Source organism: Protopterus annectens, chromosome 17.part0 (genome assembly GCF_019279795.1).
Source record: "Protopterus annectens isolate FY-2018-M chromosome 17.part0, PAN1.0, whole genome shotgun sequence".
Taxonomy (NCBI): domain Eukaryota; kingdom Metazoa; phylum Chordata; order Ceratodontiformes; family Protopteridae; genus Protopterus; species Protopterus annectens.
Window position 1 is genome coordinate 258,640,508 of NC_056751.1, and position 25,000 is coordinate 258,665,507.

Here is a 25,000-nt window from a genome sequence, read left to right on the forward strand (position 1 = left end):
TATATATATATGTGTGTGTGCATATATATATATATATATATATATATATATATATATATATATATATATATATACACACACACACACATGCACATATAAATACATACACATGTTCATGTACATAAATACAAATCACAAAATCCAGCACAAAGCAATGGTACAAAAGTGATTTAATGCAGGAAAAATGTGTAGAAAGTATTGGCGTTTACATAAAAATATAACTGATATAATGTAGACCGTGGAAACTGCAGTATCAAAATATCAACAGATCAAAAGGAGGTTAGTTTGATTCTCACATGGGGTAGTTGGCTAGGCTTAAAATGACCCACAAGGGCAGTTAGCCTAGTAATAATCTATGAACCTATGAACCTATTTTACCAACAATTCGCTTCTTAGGCACAAGTAAGTGGGTTGGTGTTAGAGCTGGGAGTGTAGGTGAGTATTTCAGGGTTGGGATTAAGCAAGAAGACAGCTTCAGTGCTGCGTGAGTGTGTGTGTGTGTGTGTGTGTGTGTGTGTGTGTGTGTGTGTGTGTGTGTTGGTGTATGTGTGTAAAACTAAACTTGTCTTGTGTAATGGCAGCATTACAGAAAGGGGCTTTTCCAAGGTAAGGTGCAAGGTGAGAGTAAGCATGCATTTGTAAGGTGGTGCACAAGGTCGAAGCTATTGACACTAAAGTCCTGATCGGCTGAATGTAAGGTAAATGTACTTTTCCCCAGTGATGCTGTAAAACATATTACTGATACTTCTAAACCTGAAAAAATTCACAAATGCTGAAAGCATTGTTTACAATGAACATTTGGTGGTAGACTAATATTATAGACTCAAAGGAGAAGAGAGAGTTACCTCTGATGCATTCTTCCACTATCTTAATGGCCATGCAATCTTTATGTGTTAGTTATATAACCTTAATTAAGATATGCAAAGAGGTTTCCCAAACATTCCCACATGTAGGTTTGATGCTGCTATAGAAAACGCAGAAATATTCTGCACTATGCTACTGACTCGATTTGCATACTGGTTGACAGATGTGATCTGCAAACATTTAAGAAAATTTAAATATGTTCGGACCTTAAAATATTTTCTGATAGCGAGTAATCATGTGTTAACCAAACTGAATCGCAAGATGTAATGCCCCCCCCCCACACACACACACACGACTGAGTGCACAAGTGCACACACAGTTCTAACTAAAATTCAAAATGCTTAAATACTTACAGGCTTTCCAGATTTACTGTTCCAGTTAGATTTGGAAACCACTGCACCATGCTGGCTCCTCGAATGACCCTGTTTAAAAGATTAAGGATACCAAAGATACATAGGTAAAGCCTAATGTTGTCAGATGGAGTGGTCTGCTACTATTATCTCTAGATAACCTTATAAAGGAGCTGGTAAAATGATAAATTAAACATGCTTTTAGCATTTTAGACATTAATTCTGATATTTGGTACGTGCACCACAAAATATAACATGCAGTATGAAGATGTGTGTGTGTGTATGTAGGTGTGGGTATACAGGCATACATATGTGTGTGTGTGTATATATACACAAACATATGTGTGTGTATACACACACATATATATATATATACACACACACACACATATATATATATATATATATATATATATATATATATATATATATACACACACACACACACACATATATATATATATATATATATATATATATATATATATACACACACACACGCATATATATATATATATATATATATATATATATATATATATATATATATATATATACACACACACACACACTGCAGATACAGATTTAGATGGGTGAACTCAGCTGTAAAGGTGCCATACCCTCTGTAATACAAGATCATACACTGAAAGCATAATTTTATAATGACTATCACTGTACAATCCACTAATATCCCATACATTACAGTACTTTGTGCCATTATTTGAGGTACGGTCATATCACAAATGCTTACCACATTTTTTACATTGTGCCACACACTTTGGTAAGAACTGTTTTGATGGCTACGATTTTATGAAGCACGATCGTGTATGTGGGGCAGTCAGAGCAGCACAATTATTTGAAAATCACTGCGAAACATTTCCTGCATGCGAATTCAATGATAGCAGTCAAGTTATACCTCAATCTACATGTTGCCAATGCTCCACAGCAAATATTCAGAGCTGCAGTCTTGTACTTCAGCTATTCAAAACAATATTAATTTCTTCATTAGCAGCAGTAATGGAAATAAGAAGAAATATATGATTGCAAGTGTAAAGTTTCAACCATAATGTTTGCACATGCAGTTTCACATTACTTAACAGCATGTCCTGTGCCCTTGTGTACAGTAACATATATGGTTTTGCTTTCATGCTCTACCACTATCATGACTTATGGCTACTGACTGCTGACAAGAGAGGCACTTATTTAAAGCATGATTATCATGCTGAGTCAAGCTAGACAGCCAAGTGTTGCCCTCATATAAGAGGAATATGACATGTTTTTGTAACAAGATAAGCAAGCATAACGACTAAAAAAAGCACAATTCTATCTATTTAACAAGAGATGGACTAAGCAGCAGTGGAAATATTTGATTTTACAGTATGCTACAGTACCACACTGCTGTGATTGTGACTTCACTACAGAATAAGGCATTGGGAAGTTTGCAGCTTTTGAAGCCATACAAGGTCAGATGATTAGATAATGGAAAGAAGACGCCTCTACTGTACTCTGACAGGAGGAGGTTATGGAGTTTCAGAGCCAAGCTGTGGCAGGTAATGAAGAGAGACCAGATAACCTTGAATTCAGGTCTCTCATTTTCTCAGAATACTCCTATGTAATCTGTAACAGATGCATTGTATTTTGCATGGGGACTGTGTCTATTTCAGGGTAAAGGTGCAAGGCCTATGGAACAAATAGTCAGGCCAAAGCACATCAACGTCAATAAAGGTTAGCTGTTCTTCATGCTCTCAAATCTGCAACATCTGTGATTTGCATGACTACTTTAAGTGGTCACAGACAGATCCACAGTGATTTGTTTGGTAGATACACAAGCAGGGGTTCCAGATCTTAACCCCGGGGCAGGTATGCTATGATAGCTTGGAGGGCAACAATTCAACACTGCTCATCCTTCAAGCTTTATTACATTCTGTCAGAGCTAAATGTTATGGCAGATAAGATCAGCAAGACAAAGACAAACGCTCACAAATGCAAACTGAATGAGAGGGGTCTTCCAGGAAGGAACTCCTCAAGTTGGTCTGTTTGCCTCCTTTCAAAACAGACAACCGAGGAAAGTCTGCTCCAGGATTCCTTGCAAGCAAGAATGGAAAGCAGATGTTTTTTTCATTCACTTGGACGGGAATGTTCCTGTATACTTTTCCATCCTTTCCACTGATATCAAAGGTCATTCTGGAGATTCATAAGGACGCTCCAGTAATCATTGTGGTGACTCCCTTCTGGCCCAGGCAACAGTTCTCCTTTTTTATGGAATTGGCCATGGACAATTAATACAAGATTTACTCACACAAGACAAGGGGTGTTTGACACGTCCCAAAGTCAAGCAACTACAACTGACTGCCTGGATTAATTTTAATATTTTACAGGCACCTGTTTTTGGAGCAAGTGTAACAGGTGTTAAAGTAGACAAAGAAACCTGCTGCTAGGAAATCTTATACTGGGAAATGGAAAAGATTTGCTAGTTGGTGCAGCGCTAAGAACCAGGACTCATTCAGAGTTTCCATACCACTGGTTTTGCAATATTTGTAAGACTTATCCTCTGGCCTTTCATATTCCTCAACCAAGGTTAATCAGCCATGTTAGCATGCCTGTCCATGATCCACCCTCCAAGAGTCTTTGGTGAAGCTTTTCTTGAAATGTTTATTTACATATGCACCCACCAAGAAATCAGGTAACATCTACATGGTATCTTAACTTTCTTTTGGAAAGCTAAACTTTAGCTCCTTCTGAACCAGCTCACCAGGCTAATTTATGGGTCACAACTCAGAAAACAGTGTTACTGATTGGTCTAACATCTGCAAAAAGTGTGTTTCAAGCTGCAAGCTGTTATGGTGGGTCAACCCTATTTGGTATTCCATAAAGACAGGGCTTCATGGAGCACAAATCCCTCATTTATGCCTAAAGTGGTTTCAGATTTTACATTAAGTCAAACCATCCAACTTCCTCTGCCTTCCATTCAGAAACTACAAATCAATGAGAAAGCATTTTTCATACTCTGGATGTGCATAAGAAGCTCAGGTATTATACTGACATAACTAAACCTTACAGGAAAGCTGAACAGCAGTGAAAACCATGTTAAAGCAGACTATTTCTTGATGGTTGCCCTTGCTTTTTTTTTTTTTGTTACTCTCACTATACAACTCTTCCAGACAGGATCAAGGCTCATTCTAAGAGAGTCTTGGCTTTTTCTACAGATTTCTTTGGGCCCACAGGGAAGTACTAAGCTACACTAGCTGCTCTTGCTGGCCATTTTAAGCACAATTCCCCTTTTGCTACTTGAATTAACCATCTCATTTGGTGTTAGATTTGCCTTACCAACATGATCAACTGTAAAACTAATAACCAACTGAAAGTTCAGCCAGGACGCTTGAAACGTCTGATAAAAAGAAGTTATGTACTCACCATAACATTCCATCTGAGCTGTTGCTCTTTATTTGTCTTCAACGTGTGGGTTCTCGGATCCGGCACAGATCTGACTCGGCCGCATATCCAGCATCTGATCAGAGCTCCAAGCTCCTCCCCTACCTATAATGTCCCCGTCTCCTTCCTCCCTGTTTGCTGCCTAACTTAGCATCCCAACCTGACCCAAAAAAAAAAAAAAAAACCTTGTCCCAAGACAAAAATGTCCATAAGCAAGAAAAGGAGAACAAGATGCATTCTTGTGGTGACCATATCCTCTACCAACCAGACCACCACACAGTATATGCAAGGCAGGGGGAAGGAGGGAGGGAGGGACAGTTGAAGACAAATGAAGAGCAACAACTCAGATGGAACGTTATGGTGAGTACATAACTTCTTTATTTGAAGTTGTTGTCTTCATTTGGTCTTCAACCTGTCGGACAGAGTTCATCCCAAAGGATGCCCTGTTCCTGGACAGAACGTCCAGCTTACAATGCGAGATGAAAGTACATGAAGAAGCCCAAGTGGCCGCAGATCAAATATAGTCTAAGATACTCTGGAACAAAAGGCCACTGAGGTAGCCATAGATCTAGTGGAATGTGCCTTCACATGACCTGATGGGGATAAACCTCTAGCCGAAAATGTCAGGGTAATACACTGGGAAAACCATTGCGCAACAGTGACCTTCGACACTGGTTTCCCTAAGACAGGCTTAGATAGGAAATAAAGAGTTGGTCAGACTTACCAAAGGAAATAGTCCTGTGCAGGTAAAAACGTAACCATCTATGCACATCTAGCAAGTGCAATTTGTATTGTACTCTACCTTATTTTGAAAATTTGGGAAGAAAATCGGGAGATTAATCACCTGATTAATATTGGACTCTGAAGCTACTTTAGGAAGAAAGGATGGATTAGTGCGCAAGGACACCCTGTCCTTATGAAATATCAAATAAGGAGGCTTGATCGACAATGCTTGAAGCTCCAAAAGTCTTCTGGCAGATGTAATAGCGACCAAGAAAGCCGTCTTCCAGGACAGAAACTTCAAGTCCACCGAGGCTGCAGGCTCAAAGGGGGCAAGACCAGAGCTTACAGAACTAATGTAAGATCCCAATGAAGCGTTGGGTCCTAAACTGGTGGCCAAAGTAAAAAGGTGCCTTTCAAAAAAGCTTTACAAAGCTTAGAAGGGCTAGAGAAGCCATGTTGTCACCTACATGAAAGTTAGATACAGCTGCCAGTTGGACCTTGACCGTAGAAGAACTGGCGCCTTGCCGAAAGATGCTTGCTAAAAATTCTAAAAACGCTGGAATCGGGGCAGTAAAGCAGTCTAGGTCACGCTGCAAAGCCCAGATAGAAAAACACTTCCACTTGCTACTGGAATAAACCTTCCTGGTAGAAGATTTATGAGCCTCAACCAGAATCCTTTTGACCGGTGACGATAACCCAGGAGTCCTAATTATCATGGGAACTGGAACAGCTAAGCAGTGAGCTTCGGGCTGACCAGGTCTGGATGGGGAATACCTGAAGGATGAGTGATGAGATCCGGAGTCGGATCTAACATCCATGATGGACCCACAAGATGAGACCACAGACAGGGGAACCAGACTTGGCAAGGCCAGAATGGGACAATGAGGATGACTAAGATACCCAGCCTGCGAGCTTTCTGAAGAAGTTTTGGTATTAGGGGCAGAGGAGGATAAGCAATACAGAAGACCAGGGGGCCAAGCATGAGTCACAGTGTCTCTGGGGGCTTCCACCGGTAGGGGGTTCAGAGCAAAAAACTCACTGCACTTCACGTTGGAAGGAGAGCCGAAGAGATCGCAACAAGGCTGACCCCACTTGAGAAAGATCTGTTCTGCTACTGAATGATTCAGAGACCACTTGTAAGGCATCAGAATAGACCTGCTGAGCCCATCTGCTAGAATGCTGGACTTCCCCGGAATGTGCGTTTCCACCAGAAAACAAGTAGTGGTGATCGCCCACTCTCACACTCTCATGGCTTCATGGCTTCATGACACAGGGGATAGGGCCCGGATCCCCCCCATTTGCTGATGTACCAGATCATGGACATATCCGTCTGGATCGCAATCGTCCCTAGGGGAAAGATGGAAATGGAGAGCCTGCAACACTAGAAGCACCGCCCTCACCTCCAGGACACTGATATGAAATTGAGTCTCATAGGGAGACCACGTGCCTTTGACCATCCTTCCCGAACAGCGCCCCCCCCCCAGTAGGGAGGCGTCTGTGGTAACCGTGGCTGAAGGGGAAGTCGGAAGAAAGGGATGACCCTGGAGGAGGTCTGGGGAATGAATCCACCACAGAAGGGAGTCCCTGCACACCCAAGAGACTCGGACAGGGTAAGACAACGGAAATTCTCTCATGGACCATTGAACCGCAAGAGTCCACTGAAGTACCCACATGTGAAACTGGGCCATAGGTAAGAGAGTGATTGTGGCCACCATGGACCTAACACCCTTAACAGTATTTCTGTTGTCGGTGGCAGAGCTTGAAGAATACAGAGGACATTTAGCTTCAGGGACTGGATCTGAGGTTAGAAATACCTTGGTTTGAATCATGACCAACCGAGCCCCAATGAAGTTTAACACTTGAACCAGAGCCGGTAATGATTTGCTGAGATTGATGGTTATGCCCAACTGTTGGGATAAGTGAAGATGGGAATCCCTCACTTGGCAGAGTTGATGTCTGGAAGGGGCAAGCAAGGAGCCAATCGTCCAGGCAGGGGAAGACTTGGAATCCCTGTAATATCAGGTGAGTCGTTACCACTGCCATCACTTTGGTAAACACCCTGGGGGCTGTGGTGAGACCAAAGGGAAGCGCTCTGAACTGGTAATGACTGGCTCTCTGCCAGAAGTGGAGAAACCTCCAAGAGTGCTTATCCATTCTGATGTGGTAGTACACATCCTGGAGGTCAATTGAGCCATCCAATCGCTCTCCTGCAGAAAGGGCAGGATAGATTGAAAAGTGACCATCCAGAATTTCATCTTGGCAACTGACAGGTTTAAGATGGACAAATCTAGGATGGGTCTCAAGTCCCCCATTTTCTTTGGCACCAAAAAAAACCTGGAATAAATGCCTAATCCGGTCTGGTCTGGGTGGATGGTTGGATGAATTTTTTTCTTAGCAGTTTTGCAATTTCCAGTGCGGCTTCCTCCCTTTGCGTGGGTCAAACATCCGGGAGGTGCCTGGGTGGAAGAGGTGACTGGCTGAAAGGAAATGAATAGCATCTGGATATAACTTCCAACACCCAACAATCATCCTTAATTGACTCCCAGGCCGTTGGGTGTAGTGAGAGACATCCCCCGACTACCTCCATAGCCGAGTTGCCGGGCAACCCTTCAGGGTTGCTGCGCGGGTGTCTCTGAGAAAGGATCTCGAAACCCTTGGTTCCTCTGACCCGCTTTGCATCTAAGGCGACATATATCAAATCCCCCTCTGGGGGAGGGTGAGTCCCGAGTGTCCTGGGGGTAGCTCTGAGATTTCCGGAACCACATCTTCTTGGCCCCCCACTGATTCCTAGGAAAGGTTCGTTGAGGAGCCGAAAAGTGTAGCCCAATGGCAGACAGAGTCTTCCCGTCTTTCTCACTCTGGACTAGAGTGTCATGTACCAACTTTCCAAAAAGGGTGGAACCGTCATATGGACCATTAGTAAATGATGACTTAAAGGGCTCCGAGAAGGCACAAAGCCATAGCCAGGCATGCCGCCTGATGGCAATGCCTGTACCGGCAACTCTAGTGGTGCCCTTGGTTACATGGGAGAGGAGACGCATAGAGGTGTTATCAATAGACGTGAGGGTGGCCATTCGAAAGGAGAAAGCTTTTTTGTCCTCCCCCGACATGGACCCAGGGGTTGACTCAGCGATCTCTTTGACCAGACCACACTGAAACCTAATCACATGCACCAAAGTAATTCAGTGCACGCACAGAAAATGTTGCTGAAGCGTACACCCGCTTACCAAAATGGTCCATTGTCCTGGACTTTTGGTGAGGTGGATGAACCATACAGCTCTCCTGTGCGAGCTCCTTCTTAATGGCCGCTGCCACCACCATGGTATCAACTAGGGATCCCTTCCTTAGTCCAGTAGATCCTATCTGTAGGGCCACTCAAGATCTGGGCATTTGGGGATTGGCTCCACCATGTCCGGCTCCTTCCATGCTAGAGATGTAATAAGATCCAATAGTGGATCTGTGGGAGGAGACACTCAGGAAGTAGAGGGTCCAGCGCCAAATGCCTCCAAGAACACAGATTCATCCGGGTTAGGTTTTTGGGTAGACCACCCTCCATGTTGGCGGAGGACTTCTGTGATGACTCCAAAGGAGACATCCTGGGGGGTGACCTGGGGAAACTTCCCTTTCCTCCAAATCTGTGTCTTCCATGAGGGACTTCAGTGAGGAGTCCAAGTGCCTCCTTTTACACATATGCTTGTGAGGCACCTCCTCAGTGGGGGTTTTTGGGGAGGATTTGCCAACATCTCACTGTTTCCAAGTGGGAACTCCATGGGGCAAAGAGTTGGTAGGCTGTCCCTGAGGTAGCAGGATGGACGGATCTGCACCAGAAACAGAGGGAGCCAAGGCGGACTAATAAGACACGATCATCAAGGGTTTCAAAGGGATTGAGAGGACCCTCTCCACCAAGTCGATAGCCAAAGGGGAACGGACCTCCTGAGAAGGGACTACCAAGGGAGCCGTAACCCTCTGACTCAATGGGGAAGCCAGAGCTGAACCTCCAGGCAATGAGATTCCAAGAGGAAGGCTCTGCTCCGAAAAACTAGGAGCCGATTCCATCCCCTTGGATCCGGCACCAAAGCTACGGCTCCGAGAGATGGACGAATCTGAACTCTTCAGATCAGATCTACTCAAGGCCATGGCCGGCGTCAAGGTACAAGGTACCACTAGCCCCAACCTCTTGATGCTGAGTGTCCTTGGATCCGAGAGCACAAAAACCAGGGGTCAGATCAGAAAAGGAGTAATTGGAAAGAAAGAGAACTGCATACCCCCTTGCTCCAGAGACAGAGAGGGGGCAGGCAAGACTCCCATTTGTATCTGGGTGCGGATAAACCTCTGCATCATCCTGTCCACCTCCACTTCGGAAAGACTGAGGGTAGATCTGGGTGTGGAGGCCACAGACACTGGCCTAGAGAGGCAGTGAGAAAAGACCTGATCCAGCGACTGGGTCTGCAACTCCTCCAGCTCCAAGGAAAACAGAGGGGAACGGAGCCAGGGAGACGCCATCCTCGGAGCACAGTGGACCTTTGCTGGAGGACCCGTGGCAGAAGAGCAATTAGGGGACCATTTCCTAGGCTTGGATTTGACTTGGTTGATTTGTCTCTGCCCCCGGAACTCTTGACGGGAGGTTGATTCCCAGAGGCCAGGGCAGAGACAGAAGAAGAAGCCGGGGTACAAGAGGCCTGGGCCCCGAGGTAGGAGGGGGAAGAAGGCCTCTGAAGATTAATCGGTTTCTCCTCTCCATCAATGCACTGGGGTTGAACCCTGCGCAGATGGAGCAGGAGGTCTCTAGATGGGCAGCCCCAAGGCATTCAATGCACAGACTGTGGCCATTGGCTGTGGAAAGCTTATGGCCACACTCCATACATTTGCAGAACCCTGGTTTTGGGGTCTCAGACATGGTAGGAAACGCTGACAAGCCCAAATCACACACACAGACATACACACACTCAATAGAAAGGGAAAAGAGGGGCTTTTTTTTTTTGAACATGAAGCGAATGTGCGAAGAGGGAAGGTAAGAAGGATAGAAAAAGGGAACTTGAAGAAAAGAAAGGCTATAAAAAATTGAGAAAATAGAACATTTACCCTAACAGCAGCTCAGAGCAATGGATCACGATGCAGACATGAAGCGCAGCAAACGAGATCTGAAGGGAGGAAGGAGACATGGTCATTATGAGTAGGGGAGGAGCTTGGAGCTCAGATCAAAGGCTGGATATGTGGCCGAGTTGGATCCGTGCTGGGTTGAAGACCAAATGAAAACAACTTTAGATCACAGTGGTAACTCCACTTCCTCCATGAATTACAATAATTGTCGAGCACCAAAGCAAAAAACTTTGTTGTCCTTTAATATTAAATAAACCAAACAGCTCCAATAACAAACCATACACTTTATTCAAAACAAGCACAGAAGACTACATAAACTAGGTATTTTTGGTACTCGACAATTATTGTAATTTATGGAGGAAGTGGAGTTAACACTGTGTGATCAAATGTTTCAAGTATCCTGGATGCAGCTCCAGTTTGTTAGATTTGCTTTACCCCTCCTACAGTCGATAGTAACAACTGGGATCAAACTACAGATAATTTGAGGGACCCATGAATGGGATATAGCATTTAGGAGCTGCCTTTGTCCACTAGTATTACAGGGGGCAGTCCAGGGGTAAATTTTCCTGTTTTCCATCCACAGACCCAAGTTGCATTTGAATATGAAGAGGGAGACTGTTCCACAACAGCAGTACCCTATGCAAAATAAAACTGTCTCCTCCAAAACCCTTCTGATGTTGCAACTTTTAGCTGCATATTGTTGATGTATTAGCTCTCAGGTGTAGATGACTTCCCAAAGGGTATGATGATATATTTTTTGGCATTCACTTTCAGACCATGATTTGGCACTAGTTACTTATTTAGAACAAACCTTCCTGAGGATGGCTAAGTATTTTGGAGATTCAATGACTGCTCCTACCTTGAAGAAATCTGCAAACAATCAGCCAGTATCCTTTGGTATTAGCTTTTACTTCAAAGAAGATGATGCCAAACAAGAGAAGTCTCAGCAAAGAACCCTGGGGGAATCCACTGGTGACTGGTCTCTTTGTGGCGGTAACTTTCCCTACTTAGATTTCCTGCATCCTATCTGTGAACTAACTGTAACTGGCAAATCCAGCAGGTGACATAGGGGTTTGTTCCCAATTTATTCTACTCTGCCTGAGTGGGGGACTGTGTCAAAAAGCTTTGGCCAGGTTGGGGTATACTTCGGTGACCTTTTCAAAAAAAAAAGGCCAGCTTGAGTAAGTATGACCTCCCCTCAATGAATTCAAACTAACAAAGCTCCAGTATTTGGAGATTCCCTATGTCATAACTGATTAGCTGCATGATAAGTATTTCCATTGTTTTGCATGTGAGGCTGATCAAACTTGTAGGTCTGTAACTTCCTGGATTTGTGGAAGGTCCTCCCTTATGCATGGGAATAACTGTACTGTCCATTCCCTCATTACAACATTGGCTTTTCTTTTTGGAAAGGGACAAACTCCAAAACTATTCTAAAACCAACTATTTGGTTCTCTGTATATACCTTTACAAAGCACCACAAACAAGATTAATTTTCTTGGTCTAGAACAAGCTTTGCTAGGACATTCTCCAGGTGCTCCTGGACCCTCGTTCTTCCTCTTCCCAATCTATGACCTCTGGTATTATACAGCTTAGCCTACTGCAGGAGTGATATATTAATGAACATAGTATATTTGTGTAGTTAAACTTACCATAACAGTAAATGTTTGATTAAATTACTGATGCAGTGGGCGGTCCTCCCTCCATCCCTCTTTTTTGTGTAAGACAACTGCCTCCCTCTTACAGCTGTCAAAAAAGTCTTGAAGCTTTTGGCACCCAGGCTGCTAGTTTTCCCTACTTGGAGCTCATGCAATCAGCAGCTTGGGTGCAAGTGGAGGGAGCCCAAGGTTTTGGAACACTGGCCAGCTGTTGCACTCAATGAAGGATATAACACACACAGCTCACCCTACTTCAGCAGTGATTCAACTGAACATCTACTGATACGGTAAGTTTACTTACACAACTGTACTTTCTCATACCAGTGCTAGAGTACTCAGAGGATTTTTGACAGAACACATGCTAATTTTTTTTTTAATTATTTCTTTCTTGTTGCATTTATGCTATTATCATGTAATAATGGCTTTCTGATTCTAAACTACGCAGTTTCCACTTTGGTTATTTCACTGCAAATAAATGTATTAAGTTTAACAAATGTACGTTTCTATTTACAGCATGACGAGCAGCTGACCATCTTTTTATTTCCATGTTACCTGGCCCTGCCTTCTGATAATGCAAATGTGGGGGAGAAACAGTTTTGGTAAATCTGTTTTATGTGGTCTGCAGCAGACTTTAATATAAAGGGACACAGAGTGCAGTACAATCAATAAGTTAATAAATCAGGAAATATTGTTTTCCACTTCCCATTAAAAGACAAGAGTAGCTTTTCAGTTGAATGAACCTAATATTTCTTAAAAAAACAATAACATCTTTAACAAGAAAGATCCTGAAGATTATGGTTATATTATGAATATAATGGAATACTACATACATAATACAAAGATGCTGGTACAACTTGATAGAGAACTGTAACAGAAAACAGAATAAGTCCGCCATTTTATCTGATAATGGCATTAAATGCACCAATATGGTAACACTGTAGTTAAAACAACTCTTTGTTTACCCTACAAACCTAGCACAAATGAAGCCTTCATTTCCCAAAGGGCAGCTTACTGGACTCTTCACAACATAGAAAATAAATATCTAGTCAGCAGCTCAGTGACAAAGTTGCTCAATAGTAAAAATACATATTCGTGGAATTAAGTCATTATGATCAGGTTCTACTACCAAAGAGAACTGCAGTGACATGAAATTGATTCTAAGTTTGGTAGTACAGGGGCAAAATTCCCCACACTTCTGTGTTGTAACAGAATAAAGCCTTAACTACAAGCCCACTCAGCCAAAGTTCGATTAGCGGATTGGGCAACTGATGGAGTGGCAGGGAGGGAAAGGCATGCCCATCTGGGGTGGGGCGGCATTCATTGATGTTGCTCCCTTGGGAAGGTGTGGTCCAATGAAGGGAGTTTCCATGGATGAACCAATAAGTGGAGCAGGGATTGGGTAGGGCACTTAAAGAAAAAAAAAAAAAAAAAACAGCAGAAGTGGAAACAGCAAAGCTCCCAGTATGCCCTTAGGATACACAATTGGCCTGACTGACACTGGAAGTAAGTCCAGGGGAAGGAGACGAGATGGTAACCCTGGAGTGGCCATGGGGCACAGGGGCCAGGCTAGGAAATGATGATGCCCCAAGGACCCACCACCCCCAAAGTGAACCTCACATGGTGTGGAAAAATACTTTCTTGTGCAACCGAAAGCATACCTAACTAGTATGCATAAACAAACGTGTCTGTACGTGAGTGTATATACATACACACACACACACACACATTTATATATATATATATATATATATATATATATATATATATATATATATATATACATACATATACACACACACATATATACATACATACACACACACACATATAAACTTCTTCATACTGAACATTTTTCACATGGGAATATATTCACAGGCAGAGTTTTTCTTAACTCTCACAGAATTGGAGGAAAAAACTAAAAGAAAAGTGACAAAACTTGCTGCTGGAGATGTAACTTGGTGCTCAGAGCTGACAGACAACTCACTTTTTGTGACTGCAAGCACAGTAACAGAATTTTGGACAAAATTTCAATAATTTACTCAAGCACTGGGATCAGATAATTTTTAATTAAAAGTCTTAGTTAATTTTGCAATTCCACCTTGCATTAGTACAGATTAGCTGCCACTTTCTTGGTAACTTAACAGTTTCACTTAAAAAAATTATTAAACCACATTTTTTTCTCAGTTCTTGAATATAACTATTGTTTATGAAGATGAAATTAGCACTGTTAAGATGAGATTCAGACAGACAAATTTTGACCTAAACCGCCCCTATTACTGCAGAAATCTAAGGATAGCAATCTGTAATAACATCACTTCTTACTCTGGAATGGGCTGTAGTGCTATCCCCTCAACCTGCCAGTGTACACAGTGTCTGTACTGGACAAAATTTCCTAAGATGGAGACATACATCAGCCAACCAACCAACTACTTTGCTCAGCAGAATTCAACCTCACTAAAATGCATACACACACACACACACACACACAAGGCTGGGTTAGCCACCAGCTGATGTGAATTTTGGTTCTAGCTGATGGTTACTGTTGATGGAACATCCCAACCCCATGTGCAAAAAAAGTGAAAAGGGGTTATGGATGGACAATGTACCCACAAGAATTGTGTATACACACACACACACACACACACACACACACACACACACAAATACCTGTGAATACGTGTGTGTGTGTGTGTGTATGTGTATGTGTATATATGTTCACTTTGGGTCTTGGATATGCTATAAAACAAGAAAAAAATACAGCAGTCTCAAGTTTTTTTTTAGGTGCTATTCAAAGATTCTCTCTATCACAATGACGTGTCAGTGTCAATGGCGCAACAGGCAGCACATTTGCCTTTGGGGCAGAAGGCTGTGGGTTCTACTCCCACACCAAGTAGATTGATTACTGACACTGCTATGCAGCATAAGGAGGCTAAATTCCAGACCGTGCTATTCTTTGGATGAGATGTTAAACCAATGTCCCATACGCTTGAGTTGGAGGTAGCTCAGGTGGATGTAATAGATTCCACAGCAGCTATCAAAAAGAGTAGGGGTCCTTTATTATGTACAAGTATTTACATATATTTACAAACATATTAATATATCAATATGTTTACAAAAAATATACCATTAAATATCCATTCCTTCATTCTTTTCAAAATTTCCCTATCACACACATAGACACAAACTCCTCCTTCCATAACCTAACCACCACTTAATTTTCTTACTATATTTGGGATAACCCAATTTCCATAAACCATAATCTTTCATTCCAAATAATACAAAAGATTCGTATCCAAACTTTTAACATATTCCTTACTCAAACTCTCATAAAGATCATATTCAATCATACTCCAATTTAATTTATATTCTTGAATTTCATTCAAGATCTTTTTCTTTATTACTTTTTCCCATAATTTTTTGTACTGTTACATGTCAGAAAAACATGACCTGCAGTCTTTAGTTCACAACAGAAAAGATGCAACCTTCATTTACTTTTTTTATATGGTATGTTACCCATCAATGGCAATGTACTGATTTGTAATCTCCATAAAAAATCCTGACATTCCACATTTTTCATGCATTTCTTTGTTTTAAAGCTTTAAATTTCTTTTCTGAGAAATGCTCCCATAGGTTTATACAGTAATTTTCTATAATTATATTTTTATACAACAGTCGCCTAATATGTTCCACTGTTTCTATATTCAGTTTCCAGATATTTATTTCCTCTTGATACATTTTTATTTCTTAATTTTCCCATTCTCTTTCCCCCTTATTCAATTTTATTAAATTCCATTCTCTATCATATTTTGTCTAACAATCTTCTTACCAAATCATTTTCTTTTCCATTTATCTATCTTAGTACTCTGTATAAATTTAAAGATGCCTCATCAACAGTTAGATTCAGTAAGCCTAACCCCCCCCCCCCCATCATCCTTATCTATACACAACACTCCTCTCACTGGTTTTAACCTAGAACACCTAATGACTAAATACTAATCCAATAAACTGTTTTTCCATGTCTTCTGGCATCATATGCCTACTGGCCATGTACGCTATTCTTCCCATCAGTAAACAGAATTTATCAAATGCACTGTTTCCCGAATGGTAATCTGTATCTACTCCAAATAATACTAAGTTCTCTGAATTCTTGTAGAAATTTCCAACCATTGTCCCTTAATCACTTTTACTAATCCAAATATTACTCTTAAAACACATTTTTCTTCTAGTCTGAATTTAATATCAATGTTTCTTCTGATCAAAAAATCCTTTACTTTTTTCTATATAATGACATCCCTATATTTTGCAAACTATTACATACATCAAAAATTGTTTGTTCCATCATTTCACTTCCCTTACCCACAAGAATACCATCAGCACAAGACAGAATTGGATATTCTGCACCTTCACTCTGTATATACCTTGCCTCCTTCATGTTATTTATTTTTTTACTATACAATTCATAACTGTCACGAATTACTAGTCAATGGACATCCTTGTTTTAATACCCTATTCATCTTTATCTCTTCATTTAACCAACCATTAATCAGAACGCTTATTTTACTATGTCTATACACTGATTTAATCTCCTTCTGCACCTGATCACTAAAATTATATTCTTCTATTATCTTCCAAAATATATCACACTCTATCATATCAAAAGCTATATTTATATCCCCTAATACTTCTGCTTCTTTATTGTCATTGTGGATATCTGCTATTTCTCTAACAATCATCAATCCTTCCTGATATCCTTTTCCTTTAATACCACAGATACTGTCTTCTAACACCTTGGGTATCTTATTTTCTATTCTTATTTGTAATATTTTTATAAATATTTTGAAGTCCTTATTTAATACAACTAGCCTCCAACTAGTCATTTCAACCTTCTCTCCTTTCTTCCATATACATTTCATAATACCGCTACATATTTGTGTATAACTAATACCATCTTTTAACCATTCATTGATATACATATCAAAATTTCTTTTTGCCATGGCTCCAGGTTCTTATATACTGGATAACCTATACCATCTGAACCTGCTGCAGATTTAAGATTTACTTCATTACAAGATCTAATTCCATTATGGTAATCTGTTATCTCTACTTATTTCCTCTGTAAATTGCTCAACATTCCATTCAATTACACCATTAACTCTCGCTTCCTCACCATCTGTAACATACTGTACTATAACTTCCATAATTCCACTTTGTTGCTTCTCTACTTCCCTTTTCATTTCCCCTCATTATGCTGCTTTCTTCTTTAAGCATTTTAAGTAAGGAAAATCCTCTTCCTTTTTTCTTTGTAAAAAATGTTTACTTATACAGCAATCCCTTTATTTTTCTTGATTTGTTTTATATATCTTTTCTAAAATAAACATTTTCATTTTTCTCCTAACTTTCTAATGATTTTGCAACTCTGAATACTCTTTTTTAAATTTTTGCCATAATCCATGTTTCCACTGTAAATAAACAGATCTGAATGTTCTTTAAATACCAACCACTTTTCTGCCTAATTATTACAAGTTCTCATAGTTAAGTGTTCTTTCCATAACTGATATATATTTTCATTTCCTTTCTCATTCCAGATAGTCTCATTTATTCCTTTAATTCCCTATCCACTTTTTATATGTTCTTTAATTCTTCAGTTTATATTCATATTGCCATGTGGTCTGAGAAACCTGTTTGTACTGCTTCTTCTACAGTGATCTTAATACTTTTAGAAACTAGAAAAATAATCTCAAAGTATTTCATCTCCAATGTGTGTTTGTATTTATATTCCCCAATACCATCTCTCTCATCATTTTCTTATCTGATCTTTTCTTTTTATCCCTTAAATCACAATTAAAATCACCTGCAATTATAATGCCCACATTAACTATTATATAATCAAATATCTCTTTAAATGCCTCTCTCTTTATATGATACATATGCATATATTGCTATTATTCTACATACTTTCTTTTCTCATGTTGTCGACTAGAGTTAACCTTCCTAATCTAAGTCCAATATTGAAATTGCTGTACTATACAATACTGCTGTTATCCCTGAACAGTCTATCCTCCCAAATTCCAAATTATACCCCCGCTCCACAAATTTTGTTTGCAATATTTTCGCCTTTGCTACACTTTTAACATCTTCTATTACAATATCTACCACACATTTATTACACCACTCCAAAACCCCTATTCAACTTACTACATATTTTATTCCTTTCACATTAACTGATAGAGATTATTAGCTTCCCTTCTTCTTAGTCTGTAATTATTTATCCATTTCCTTTCTTTCAGCTTTTAAAAATAAATATATCCTTCACTGTTTTGCCAATGGAGGTTTTTTCTTAATTACTTTCCGATCAATATCCCTCTCATCACTAACATCTGACTCCAATTCTAACTTTTATATTTAATCAGAAAGGGATACTGCATATTCTGATTATTGTAATTTTGATTCCTTATTTGTATCCTTGTCCCTTCTACTTTATTCCACATCTACGTTTCCTTTTTGTTCTTTTTCAAAATATTCCCAAAAATGCCCTATTGGTTTAGATTTATAACAGTCATTTCACATTTGTCTGAATCAGAAACATAACCCCCACATATAAAATATGTTCTTGAATCATGACCATAACCCCCACATAAAAACATTTTTTTTTATCACAGTTTCCATCAAAATAACCCTCTTTTCTACAAAAAAAAAAACATTTTTGGGTGCCCTCAAGAATGTAGGACACCTCTACCCCTTTGTACATTAATCATGCCAGGAATATGAATCATTTTACAAATTTCTATTTTCAATATGGCATAACAGCCCCAAGCCACAGTCCATAAACCTCTGTTTTGAAATACTTTAACTTCTGTAAAAAAGAACATTGGTTACAGAATTTTTAACAGTCTCTCTGACAGTCTTTGTTCAAAACTAGTATTCACTTTCTTTTGTGTTTCACAACAAAAAGTCTCAACAGTGTAACTTTTCCATAGATACATGTCTTTTATCATAATTTTCCAGGAAAGTCTAGTCCTATAGCAGATTCAAAAAAAAAGTCAGAATAAGTCTTTATTATCAGAATAAATGCTCTTACATCTTGAGCTTTTATTCCTAAAGGGACGATCCCATATTTCATATCTGTCCAATGCCTTTTCTTCATCCTGTATACGTGCTACAAAATTATGTCTTCCCGACTCCTACTCTTACTTTTCCTTTTCTCTTCTTTTTTTCTCCTTTACTATGTCTGTGAATGACATTCTCTAATTCTTTAGCCTCTTCCTTCCAATTGCCTCTCCCCAGGATAAATCATTCCCACTATATGGCTCTTTTTCTTCCAACAAATTAACCAGTATGTCATCCCACAACCCTTCCAATTGTATGGTTGTACCCAGAATCTCATCCTGCAATTGCTCATCCACCTTCAAAGTATTAAACTCTGTCTGAAACAGGTCCTCCAAATCAAACAACCTCCACTGATCTCCTCTCCACTTTGGTCTTCTTTTCTGTATTAGAACTGGTATTCGCCTCAGCTCCTTGTTCACCCTCCACCATACTGCGACATTCTCCCAGATGCCACTGCATCAGAAACAAAACATATGCATGCACCTGCTCTTCAGCCGTACAGACCACAAGTGTGGTAATGAATAGGTTAAGTTCCCTGATGCTCTGGCCAAACTTCTTCCTAGTGGTATAAATACCTTCTCGGGTCTCTTTTGAAGACAGGCTACTAGCCTAGTGGGACTAACCTGGTCAACAAAGGATGGCCGAAAAAATAAATGATTGGTCTATGTGAATTATCAGCTACTGCTCAACGGAAATGCAAAGTGGTATGTTTCAGTGGAAGTGATGCCTCTTTCACTAGACCATTGTGTTCTACAGATGCCAAATTTTCATCTGTACTACTGGCTGTCCTGAAAACTCTGCCTTACTCTCCAGCTCAGGTCATTAGTATCCAGTGTCACAACTCACTGCCTGCTAGAAAGAAAATGTTGCCAACCACCCATCACTGCACAAATACTGACTTTGCCAGTACACAGTAAACCCTGGCATGATCAGGTCACTTATATCTCTAAATTTCTACCAAAAAGGGTCAAAGGAAACAGCAATGCAAGGAGAGTTCTACCATCATTCAACATGAAGTTTTTTTCTCCTTCAAAACATGGACAAACCATACTTAAAAAGTTATCCAGTAAGAAATGGAGGACAGTAAAGTGGAAAAAGGTAGGCCACCGTACAATATGTGGTTATGCTAGACTCAAGACCTAGTTAGAAACCTATGACTTCAGAATGTTGCAATAGTCATGAGGCACTAGTCTTTTGCAGGAACTCTAAGAACATCTCTATGATTATACTGACAAACCAATCTCACAAAAAAATATCCTAAGAGACTATAACTAAAAAGTCTGCAGAGAAAGCAACTAAGGCACTGCAGCTTTCTGACAGACTTAAAGGATATAACACAGGAAAACATGTAAAGACGTCCTAACAACTAATAACAGTCTACATGTGCAAGGAATGTATTGAAAACTTTATATGACTACAAAAATACTGTTGATCTGATATTAGAAAACAAACAGAACAGAAGAAAGCCACAGGCTATTAAAACTAGTTTGACTACTTCAGATTACTGAACATGCAGTTATTTTATGAAAAAAATATGCAAAGTGCCAACCTACCAAGCAAACATGCAAAACAGTAATTATAGGACTTGAACTACCACATTGCAAAACCTACATGTTTCATGCTGTCCCTTCAGAGTCAGCAAGTTTAAAATTACCCAACTATGTGAAACTTACAGAGACTGCAGTTCGGACAAGTTCTGAAATGCAGAGTTTCCCACAAAGGAAAGAGGGTTGTCATACAAATGTCTGAAAAACACAAAGACATTTTACACCTATTATGGAAGCCATTTTGACATTTTCCATTTTAAATGTAATGCTCCAACATAATAAACTTACATAGTTCTTAGCAGTGGGTTCCCACTAAAGGCTCCATCAGGGATTGTTGCAATATTGTTACTGTGAAATCCACTAAAATACAGAGAAACCAATTACTGCAAAGTAATACACACATTTAAACAATTTTTATGCATGTCAAGTATTATGGATACAATGAACTCAGCAGTAACAAAATCAATAGAATTCATGCTTCCTGACTGCAGGATTACTCAAGAGTTCTGACAAAATTGTTTTACAAAACCAAGAAATCTTTTATAAAGAATTTGACAAAACAAAGAAATCCATTGATTCATTTTATCAAACACTAATGTTATTTGCACACATACAGTATCCGATGCAATTTAGGTAAAAGGTTCAATGTAACACTAAGCACAAATTTTAGACTTGAAGTTAGAAGGCTACACATGTGAATAATTTCAGAGTTGAAGACTTTTTGCTATGTGGATTGTTCTACTTACTAGTGCCACAGTAGGAATGTATATATCTGTATTCCTTATGTCAATCATTTCCTGCTTTGCTTCTTACTGTGGTATGCCAATTTATAAACCAGCTCACTTCTAAACACTGGCCCTTTTGCCCCCTTCAGAGCTATCCATAACTCATTTATTGAGCCTTCCTCCATTATGAACAGCTGACTCAAACTACAGCTTCACTTCCTATACAAGTTGTGCAATGTCTCTTCCTAACAGGTCCCTTTTACATCACTGTGCCACAGTAAAGAAGGACATGAAAAATCAAGTTTTCAAATATTTTAATAGACAATACAGCACCATTTTGCTACATAACACAGTCAAACATTCTTAGTGAAAATCTAGAACTTAATAACATGCTTATGTGGAGAAGTACTGTTTTTGAACTTTTGCCCTTTCATGGTCTTCCTCAAAGCCCAGGCTAAAACACAACTGAATCCATCACTTCAAACATTATTAAAATTTATGCAATGTAAACAAAGTAATATATGGGGTTATAATGTGAACGAGGTCAATCAGTATTTGGATGAGGTACATAATTTACGTTCAACAGTAGCCAGGCCGTATTTTGGACCCATTAATCCCAGTATTATTGGGGATGAAAAGGCTGAACCTTGTGTTAAGTTCTCGACAATTTATTCATCAGATCAGTCTGAAATTAAGGAGATTGTAAGTAAGTTTTGGTGTGTCCTGCAGGTCGATGATGACCTAAAGCAGACAGTGGGGGAAGCTCCACGCTTCCTCTTTAGGAACAAGAACAACTTGAAAAGGATGTTGTGTTATCCAAGATTGGATAAATGTCCTACGAAGGATGGTTGTACTAGACCTTGTGGCTACTGCAATTTTTGCCCCTTCATAGACAGTAATGTAGAGTTTTTTCATCCAGATTTGCAAAGAGTTTTTCACACCAATGTGGAAGCTAATTGCATGACTGTTCATGTGGTTTACTTAGCAGTGTGTCAGCTGTGTTCTTCTTTTTACGTGGGTAAGACCAACCGCCCCCTCAGAGATAGGATGAGAGAGCACAAGTATCACATTAGGAAGGGCACATTGCACAATGCCTTAGCCAAGCACGTAGCCATATGGCCATGACCATGAATTTCTTTTTAGAGTGTTAGAAGTCATCATCCCAACTCAGAGGGGTGGTGATGTTAGGACATTTACTGAAGGCAAAGAAAGTGACTGGATAACACTACTAAGAGCTGACAGGGGACTAGGTTTAAATGAAAGGGCATCTATTAAACCTAGGTTGAGGCTGCACAGACATGTGAAATGATTCCAGGCTTTTATAGCCATCTAGTATTTTTATACACATAACATTGCCTACAATAAGCCCTATGTATTAAAATTCTTTATGTATTAGTATACTATATATAAATCATATGTGTCAGTTTATTATGTGTTTTTATGTTCTTAGAGGGGAGGTGATGTTAGGATGTCTATTGAAGGTAAAGAGAGTGACTGGATAATATTCCTAAGAGCTGATAGGGGAATATTGATCCCAGGCTTTTGCATAAATTTGTTGTTTTTTATATATGGTAATGCTTATAATAAGCTTTTTATGTATCATAAAAAATTTTATGTATTAGATTATTATATATAGATCTTATTTGATTGCTCACTCTGCATATTTTATAGGATGTTTCAAGTGGTTTCATGCACATATATTTTGTATCATGCTGCGTTTTGTAGCCTTTCACAGCATGCTATGTCTTTAAGTAGAGACTTGTGATGAATTGATTTTTTTTGATAGGCTGAATGTTTTTATGTTTTTCCCATATATACTGTCTGTTAGGGGGGGTTTAATTATGGATCTGATGAAGCTGATACAGTGAAAGCGCTTATCCGTTTAACCTTATCTGCAATAAACTACGTGGATTTTATAACTGGGACTGTTATTTTTTGTCATACTCTCACTTTCACTTCTGCTCAGTACATAGTTAAAGTAATATATGTACTTTGACTACAACTTCCTCACTGCCAATTACTCTGAAGTAACTATCCATTGTCTACTTATAAGATTATCTTTAAAAGTGCTATAAGTAAATAATGTGGGAAGAAATAGCCAGGGAATTGTTATGGCTAGGTTTGTATAGGCCCTAGGGCTGATAGCCTAGTACCAACCTATGAACCTATACTACTGTAATGAAAGGAGAAACTGCCAGCTCATCTAGCTGGAATTTTGCAAATAATTATATGTCATTTGTGAAAATTTAAATGATTTATATAAGAAGCTTACGTCACAAATGTATTAGAACTGTATGCTATGTGTATATTAAACTGCTTGTACAGATGTGTGTTTTGAAAAGGTATTTGCAAAGTGCTGTTTGAAATGTAACCACAGTGTGCCCTACTGGAAAAGAACAGAAATGTACAAGCACTATTGTAACTGTTTAAATGTATATATTTTAACACTGGAAACTGGGATACAGGAGGTTAACTTCAGTCTAGTAAATTTTAGAAAACCAACTGAAATTAAATTACTTTATGGCTAGGCCATAAAAGATGGCATCTTTCAGTTTTCAAAGCAGCAAGAGACACAATGTCTGCACTAGGAAACTTTCTGTACCGTCTTTAGGGTGAAGTATTTACTAGTCTTGAAAGCATGAAGGAATGCAATTGTTTTATGACTTCTGACATCTGCCAGAGATCTGAGGAGAGGTCCTTATTTCTGTATTTTCACAGGTCGATGCTAAATGCTACCAGCTGCCATCAATGTTTGTTTTGGGCCTGGGAACTAAAAGTCAGAGGACAAGAAATTATGACATTCTGCAAGCTATCCCAGCAGTAATGTTTTAGATATTAATTTGAGAAGTCTCTTAGTGAGACAGAGCATTCTGCATTATGTCTTGGACCTGACAACAACTAGAAGATCCATTCACCACATCTGCCTTGCTCTATTAGTAAGTTCTTAGATTATAGTAATTCTATTAGATTCCGTCAAGAATATAGTGAAGTTTATTTTAGATGATTTTCTTCACTGATTTGAGACTGTCCTGCAATGTTGTTTGAAACATTTCCTGTGGTTTTGAACTCTGATGTCACTGTGAATACACATTTAGTATTGTCTTGTTCTTTTATTATTTATTATTAAATATATTTAAACCTTTCATTGTGGCCGTTCTGTGTAGAGATATTTAAGTTTTGAGGTACTTGCATGTTTATTTGGTGATACTCTGTAGGCCACTCCTAACAGCCTTGCTCTTGGTCAAACTACCATTTGTATTAATATTAATATTACACATTAAGATTGGACACCCTTTGTTCAGGCCCTTAAAGTAGCTGATAAGGAGTTGACTGGTGGCCATGGTAACTACCTTATAAGTCTTGACAGAAGTGGGCATAGCTAGTAAACCTGTGCCAGCCTTTCTCAGGTGTGTGTGTGTATAAATCAAACCTCAAAGAGTATCTGTGTCAGCTACTTGGGCAGGGACATGAAAGCACTGGTTGGACAGAGAGGG

At 39.5% G+C, this 25,000-nt stretch overlaps 1 protein-coding gene across 1 annotated transcript in view; it reads right to left on the minus strand.

Annotated features, from left to right (window-relative positions):
* Positions 1–25,000, minus strand: part of LGR4 (leucine rich repeat containing G protein-coupled receptor 4) — a 1,155,492-nt gene that overhangs the window by 238,594 nt on the left and 891,898 nt on the right. The window contains exons 8-10 of the mRNA XM_044059308.1: positions 21,070–21,141; positions 20,908–20,979; positions 1,218–1,286 (exon numbers count right to left, since the gene is read on the minus strand). Of these exons, the coding sequence (XP_043915243.1) occupies positions 1,218–1,286; positions 20,908–20,979; positions 21,070–21,141 (213 nt within the window). The remainder of the gene's footprint in view (positions 1–1,217; positions 1,287–20,907; positions 20,980–21,069; positions 21,142–25,000) is intronic.